Here is a 7,653-nt window from a genome sequence, read left to right as displayed (position 1 = left end):
CAGGCCAATGGCCAACCTCTGCAAAGCCACAGGTGAGGCACTGACAGGTGATTCTGCCCTAAATACATCTCTTTCAAACCTAGCTTGGGTAGCAAATCTATCCCCCCAGCACATGTGTTCACGTGCAAGTGCATGTGTGAAGAGAGAACCAGTTTTAAATAATACAATTTTTAAAAGTAAGAGTTCGAAGTTCTTAGCATTTAGGTTTAAAGTAAAAAAAAACATTTCATTTTACACAGAAAGCTCTGAGCTCACTTTGATTCTTGCAATGATCGTTTTTTTTAAAAAAAATACCTCGTGCACAGGATGTAGCAAAGGGGAAAGCCTGGGAGACTGGCTCTAATGTTGGACTGAGAGAGATCCAGGCCTGTTGTCTTCACTCAACCGTGGAGGTGACTTAAAATACCATGCTAGAAAGCAGGAGACCCTGAGTTCCAGTCCCGCCTTAGCCATGAAAGCCAGCTGGGTGACTTTGGGCCAGTCGCTCTTATTCAGCCCAACCCACCTCACAGGGTTGATGTGGAAGGAGAAGGAGGAAGGTCTCTTGGATATCTTTGCCACCTTGAGTTATCGGTAAGAACAATTTAAGACAGGATGCAAATAAATAAAGTGATGCACAAAACTGAAAGGACATTTTAGGATTTTTTTTTTTAATTTGTGTAATGCACAATGCAACCCTAAACACATTTAAAGAAACAAGGACAAAATATAGACAATTTCACATCTCTAAATTAGTATCCCTGAGGATTGAGGGTGCTCAGCACATCCTACCTTCCTTCCCCTCCTTCACTACAGCTTAAATCCTAAAGTTATCCCGTTTCCAATCAGGATCATGCTTATGTTCACACGAGGATCATGGAAGATCTTCTCATTTAATTGATGAATATGTTGGGCTGCGCGGTCACTTTTGCCCGGTTTAAGAACTTTTCCTGATACCAAAACCTGTTAGAAACAGAGAAAACCATACAGAAGAGCGTGCAGGATTCACACCATGTATTACAACGCTGTTACACTGGAGACAACTGTCAGAGAATGCCTGGAAGTACAAATGTGATGCTTGGCTGAGGCTCATTAAAATAGCTACCTCGTTTCTCAGGACGAGACAGTTACGATGTCAGCCTTCTGCTGCAACCACACAAACCTGGAAGCGGTGCTGGCTGGTTCAGTGAGTTGCAGGCAGTTGGGGCCTCTACAATCTGTTCCAAGCACTGCCTTGCCCCACCCCTGCATCACAACTAAGTTTACAACTGGACCTTTGCTTTATGAACAACTACCCAGGCTAAAGATTCCATACAAGCAAGGAAGTTTATTTCAAAGTCAGTGTAGGCGGCGCTCCAATCTCCGTCCTTTCTGGGGTGAAAGTAATCAAAAGCAGAGTTTTGCCAAAGGCAAAATACAGAATAACAGAACTGGAAGGGACCTTGGAGGTCTTCTAGTCCAACCCCCTGCTCTGTGCCATTCCAAACAAATGGTTGTCCAGTCTCTTCTTTCTAGTCCAGAAAAGCCACCAAGATCTGCTCGGTTCCCATTTTTTTCTGAAATACTTACGTTGTCAAGAACTAATAACTTCCCCTTTTTTATGAGCCGCAGACATTTTTCGTAGTAATCGTTGTAACTCTCTTTGTCCGCGTGGATGAACGCCAGGTCAAAGGTTCCAGCTTCACCATTGGCCAGAAGTTCCTCTACACACACACACACACAAAAATCAGAATGGGCTTTTTTTTAAAAAATGCAAAAGATTCCCTTCTGTCTGTCTTCCTTCTATTGTTGCCCCCTTATCTGGGTAGCTTCAGCCTTGGTGGAGCAGGGGTTACAATGCAGGCTGGCTCTGCCCCACAGCCAGCAGTTCGATCCTGACCGGCTCGAGGTTGACTCAGCTTCCTGAGGTCGGTAAAATGAGGACCCAGATTGTTGGGGGCAAATATGCTGACTCTGGAAACCGTTCAGAGAGGGCTATAAAAGAATTATGAAGCGGTATATAAGTCTAAGCGCTACTGCTACTCAGACGAGTCCAACCTGCGAAGGGAAGGGGACGGGGAACGATGAGAATCCTGAATTCCAGTTTCCCCTTAACCTTGCCATTCAGACATGACTCTACTTGTGAAACCACAATGGTGGGGGAGGGGGTGTTCCAATCTCTGTCTGGCTTGGGGCCAATTGGGATGCCATGATCACCCTGCCCATCAGGGTGGGCCAAGCATCACTTCAGAGAGGGCTTCCACCTGCAACTATCTGAATCTAAACTGAATACAGGCAGTCCTCAATTTACGACCACAATCGAGCCCCGGACTTCTGTTACTAAGTGAGACGTTTGTTAAGTAGGTTTTGCCCCATTTTACGACCCTTCCAATCAAATCCTTTGCTTCCACCTACCTAATGTTTCAATGGCTGGTTTTATCCTTAGATCGATCTTGCGTAGCACTCCGGCCTGAAAGGAAAGGAAACATCTCATAGGTTTCCCAAGGACCCAGGTCCTCAGCCTCCGCATCGTGTGTGTGTGTGTGTGTTTGTGTGTGTGTGTGTGTGTGTATACCACCCATGGATGTGGCATTTCCAGAAAGGGGGTGGGGGCTGACTGGAGATAGATGATGTCAAATCCCCCCCTCTGTGGAGTCTACAACACAAATCCTTTCCGCAGTTCTGAGAAGGCTCCACACCCATTTGCACCACCCAGGTGACCCTGAGGACACAGATAAACTTCCAAGTGGCCTCAACAACTCTCTAAAAAGAAGGCAAATGACCAGCTGTCTGCAAGGAGTATAAACCCTGCTATTCTCCCCACCATCCAGTCAGAGCTGAAGAAGCTTCTTGGATGAGAAGCGAAACGTCTTCAGAGAAGAACAAGGAAGTCCTCTTGAAAAAAGCACCTTTGGCACAACCGAATGTCGGCAAATATTAACACAGCAAATATGACTAAGCCCCAATTTCCGAGTGACTCACTCTACCTCTTTCCACACTGGCTTTCCAATACTGGCCAAGTCTTCGTTTATGTCGCAGGCAACAATTCTGCCGTCCTCCGGAAGGACTAGAGCCATGCTCAAAGTATTGTACCCGGCAGAAACTCCTACGGAGAAACGACAAAAACGTGGTTGAGAGGGGTTCTGACTTCCGAACGAATAGGAACAGAGGTGGTCCTCCACTTACGACTGCCATCGGGACCAGAATTTCCATTGCTAAGGAAGGTTAAGTGAGATGTGCTCAATTTTACAACCTTTATTGCCATGGTTGTTAAGCAAACCGCTGCGGTTGTTTAAGTGAATCGATGTAGTCCTTAACCAAATCCAGCTTCTTTCATTGACTTCGCTTGTCGGACATTGGCTGGGACGGGGGTGGAACCTTGGCTCTTTTATGATTCCTGGACTTCAACTCCCAGAATTCCTGAGCCAGCCATGCTCCCTCCCTTCCTCTCTCACTCCTTCCCTTCCTTCCTTCCTTCCTTCCTTCCTTCCTTCCTTCCTTCCTTCCTTCCTTCCTTCCTTCCTCCCTCCCTCCCTCCCTCCCTTCTCAGTAATAGCACTTAGGCTTATATACCACTTCCCAGGGCTTTACAGCCCCCCTCTAAGCGGTTTACAGAGTCAGCCTGTTGCCCCCAACAATCGGGGTCCTCATTTTACTGGCCTCGGAAGGACGGAAGCCTGAGTCAACCTTAAGCTGTTCAGGATTGAACAGTTGGCAGTTGGCAGAATTAGCCTGCAGTACTGCATTCCAACCCCTGTGCCATCACAGCTCTCCCTCCCTCCCTCCTTCCTTCCTTCCTTCCTTCCTTCCTTCCTTCCTTCCTTCCTCCCTCCCTCCCTCCCTCCCTCCCTCCCTTCTCAGTAAGGAGAGAGGAAGCCATGAAAGATGGTTAAAAAACCGGCCTTTCGGTCCTAATTTTGCCAGAGTGTGGAACTGATCGCCACTTCAACTGGCTCAAAACTCAAAGAGGGGAGTTTGGGGGAAGTGACCAGTTGTAATTTGAGGACAACTGGCAGAAGGTTAGACTGTGACCTACAGGGGGCCCAGTTTATTATGGGATCGATTCCCGAATCTCCCTGGTTGCAGGCAATCTCACTTACCTATCTCAATTACCTTTTTTGCTCCAACAAGTCTGATCAGGTTTGCCACCAGCTGGGCCTGATCACGGGAGACCCAGAGCTTTTTGCCAGGAGGACCAGAGGCAGCCTAGAAGAACAAAACAGGTCTCGACATGACAAGTTCTTCTGCAATTCCATGGATGATCCAGATTGTCTATGGAGGCTCTCCATCCTCCATGTCCTGGTCATCCCAAAGGTGCTTTTTCAGGAGGCAACTGGACTTTCTTGCTTTTCTTTAAACACACTTCGCTCTCATCCAAGAAGCTTTTTCAGTTCTGACCAGGCGGTGGGGAATGGAAGGATTTCTACTCCTTGCAGACCGCTGGTCATTTGCCTTCTTTTGGAGAGTCCTTGAGGCCACTTGGAGGTTTACCTGTGTCCTCAGGGTCACCTGAGTGGTGCAAATGGGTGTGGAGCCTTCTTGGCTGCAGGATGTGTCCCTTCCCTGTTGGAGACAGGCGCAGGCTGTTGGGGATGAGTCTGTGTTGTCTGCATCTCAGACCGAAGCGCAAATGGTTCCTGGAGTCTGCAATGTTTTCTGGAAATCCGTTCATGCTCCCGCACCATTCGAAGGGGGTCCATCCCAAAGCGCATGGCTCAATGTCTAAATATAAATCCTTCCACTCCCCACCATCCAGTCAGAGCTGAAGAAGCTCCTTGGATGAGAAGTGAACGTCTTCAAAGGAAAAACAAGAAAGTCCAGTTGCCTCCTGAAAAAAAGCATCTTTGGGACAACCAGGATCCAGAAGCCAAGATTAAACATCTCTCTATTCTACAATTTAATTTATTATTTATCGCAGACCTGGGGCACGAGGGCCACCTCCAGCCCTTTAGCCGTTTCCTGTCCTTGAGGTCAATTGGAAGTTAGAAATCAAATATACAGTATATATGCGCGTATGCCATGCGCACAAGTACAACTGCATTACTTTTATTTTGAAGGTGACTCTTACTTTCTTTTCAAGCCCAGAGTCACCTGATTGGGGAGACGGGCAGCATAAAAAATAAATAAATAAATAAATATGTAAATATGTAAATAAATGTACAAATGCGTGTGTGCACGTGCCTTCACAGTATTGGCTCAGCCTTCCAAAACAGTCCCAGTGTCTCTTGTGGCCTCTTGGGAAAACTAATTGCCCACCAATGATTTATTGTTTCCTTTTAAACTGCATTTCATGCTTCGTTTTTTTGTTATTTTATAAACTTTTCCAGGAGCTCCTCTGAAGAAGCATCTAAGAAATAATGAATGAGGCAGGCGGGGGGGGGGCTTGCTTCAGATGGAGAAGAGCAGCGAGAGAAGGGCTGGCCTCCCCCAGCACAAAAACACTGACTTTGCTTCTCAGAAGGGGATCACGTGCCCCCCCAGGACACTGCGACCGTGAGTCAGTAGCCAAGTGTCCAAATTTTGACCATTTGGGGATGCTGCAACGTTTGTTAAGTGTGAGAAACAGCCGTAAGTCACCTTTTTCAGTGCCGTGGTAACCTAGAACAGTCACTAAACGAACTGTTGTAAGCTGAGGACTCCCTGTACATTATTTGGGACGTCTACTTCTTCCAGACGGAAGGGCTGAACGATCCCCCCGTTACAGAGGAGATGGGAGTTAATCTGGGGCGTTTGTGGATCCTGGATTGACCACAGAAGTCGATCGGATCCATTTGCAACTGGGGCACTTACCAGCCTCAGCTTCTTTAAAAGAGGGTGCTCTCGCACGGAGTGATCCACAACGTATTTGTGTAGGTTGTCGTTCCCTTGCAAGAAGCCGGAGAAAGGGCTGGAGATGCCGAAGACGAACCAGTCTGAGCCGTGGTATCTTCTGCCTTTGGAAAGCAAATCAATCCCTCCTCAGTCACAGAATAAATAGTTCAAAACGCTCGATAGGAACCCACTGAAAGAAGCTCGGAAGGGTGGCTGTCTGGAACACCAATCCCTTTTTCACACAACATACTTATCCTGGTTTCTGAATTTCCGGGAGAGGGGGGGAATTGAAACTCATTGAATCCCAGACCTGGAAGCCTTTTAGTCCAAGTGAAAAATAATAATAATAATAATGGCAATCTGGAATAAATTAACTCACTTTCCCCTGTGGTGTCAGTACAGAGTTCGTACATTACAATAAGCTGTTGAAATCTAACCAGAGTTAACACCAAGCTTAGCGTGTTGTGTGAATCTTTTGCTAGGTGTCCCCAGGAGCTCTTAAAAACATCTGCCACGGAGAGGTCATCCCACCCAGAAGAGAAACCCTGAATAGGGTGAATCTGCATTGGTGAGCTGCTCTATCATGGCTTAGGGAACTAAGTAGACTAATTGGGGCTTAGCCCAATCTACTCCAATCCTCCCAAGGGGGGGCTTGCTTCGCTTCGCTCTAAAAGCCCTTTGACACTTTGATCACAGCTTGCCGGAGACGAAGCACCTCTTCAAAAGTTTGCTCCTAAGTAAAAAAGCAAACAAACCTGCTTCTTTTGGTCCAATTCTGCTCTGATGACCACTCAAACACAACTGTGCACCTTCCCAGCAAAAATCCCTGGATGGTTTGCCCTAAACCTCTTCCAGCACTTTAACATTTTTCTCCATTTGGCCTACAGCCTTGGGTATCTGGGTGGTCTCCCATCCTGCCCAAGCTTTTCAAGAGGAGCCAAAGGTCAGCTATAGGCCCCTCAAAAGGTGACCGAGCTGGTCTGGACTACGTAGCTGAGAAGCTCCAGGAGAGAGTTTGAGCCAGAGACAGTCGGTGTGTTTCTTCTTTCCTCCTGGCACAGGGAGTTTTCAAAGTTGGCCACTTTTAACATGGGGTGGACTTCAACTCCCGCTATCAATTAATTCCAAAGAATTCACAGCCTAGCTTAGCCTAGAATAACAGAGTGGGAAGGGACCTTCTAGGTCATCTAGTCCAACCCCCGCTGCCCAAGCAGGAGACCCTACTACACCACTTCTGACAGAGTAGGATGATCTTGCACTGGGGGGCTGCAGTCCAATCCCTCCTCCCCAGTTTAGGGTCGGGGTCCCGGCCCTTCCCATTGCCCCTTTCCAACCAGCCCCGGTTCCAGCGCCGGCGAAGCCCCCTCCCGAGGCGCCCCTCAGCCCGGACCACCCCGGGGGCTGCGCGGAGCCAAGTCGTGCCCGGAGCACCCCGGAGAAGCTGCGTGGGTGTGGGTGTGTGTGTGGGGGGGGAAGAGGCTCCTCTCGGGGGCGGGAAAGTCCTCCTCGGGTGGGCATTCCCCTCGGCCCCCCCCGGCCTGCGGGGCTCCCCCTCCCAGCGGAGCGAGGCGGGCGGGCGGGCGCCAGGTTGCCGCTCCCCCCCCAATTCCCGCCTGGGGCGCGCGGAGCCTTACCGGCCAGGAAGCCCACCGCCAGCGCCGCCCCCGCCGCCCCCGCGGCCGCCAGGAGGGCTCCGCGGGAGAGCCCGGAGGAAGCCATGCCTGCAGCGGGGAGCCGGAGCCGCCGCCAGACCGGGCGCTTTCGCAAGACCGGCGCGTCACGTGTCCGGGGTGGCGAGCGGCCCCTGCAGGCGGCGGGACCCGGGGCTGGGCGCGAAAGGCGGAGCGCAAAAGGCGGGAGGGAGGCGGGTCGGGGGCGCCCCGG

At 49.6% G+C, this 7,653-nt stretch overlaps 1 protein-coding gene across 1 annotated transcript; it reads right to left on the bottom strand.

Moving 5' to 3' along the window:
• Positions 1-651: 651 nt before the first annotated feature.
• COMTD1 (catechol-O-methyltransferase domain containing 1) lies at positions 652-7,488 on the bottom strand. Its single transcript, XM_015829357.1, has 7 exons — positions 7,404-7,488; positions 5,749-5,891; positions 4,059-4,164; positions 2,946-3,064; positions 2,374-2,428; positions 1,549-1,682; positions 652-942 (listed from the first exon to the last, which is right to left on the bottom strand). Exons 1-7 carry the CDS (start codon positions 7,486-7,488, stop codon positions 790-792), a joined length of 795 nt encoding a protein of 264 aa, XP_015684843.1. The 3' UTR covers positions 652-789.
• Positions 7,489-7,653: the final 165 nt, after the last annotated feature.

The sequence above is a fragment of the Protobothrops mucrosquamatus genome, unplaced genomic scaffold (genome assembly GCF_001527695.2).
Source record: "Protobothrops mucrosquamatus isolate PMUCROS unplaced genomic scaffold, P.Mucros_1.0 scaffold5933, whole genome shotgun sequence".
Lineage (NCBI taxonomy): Eukaryota > Metazoa > Chordata > Lepidosauria > Squamata > Viperidae > Protobothrops > Protobothrops mucrosquamatus.
Note: the sequence above shows the minus strand (reverse complement) of the source record. Positions and strands in the feature narration are given on the sequence as shown.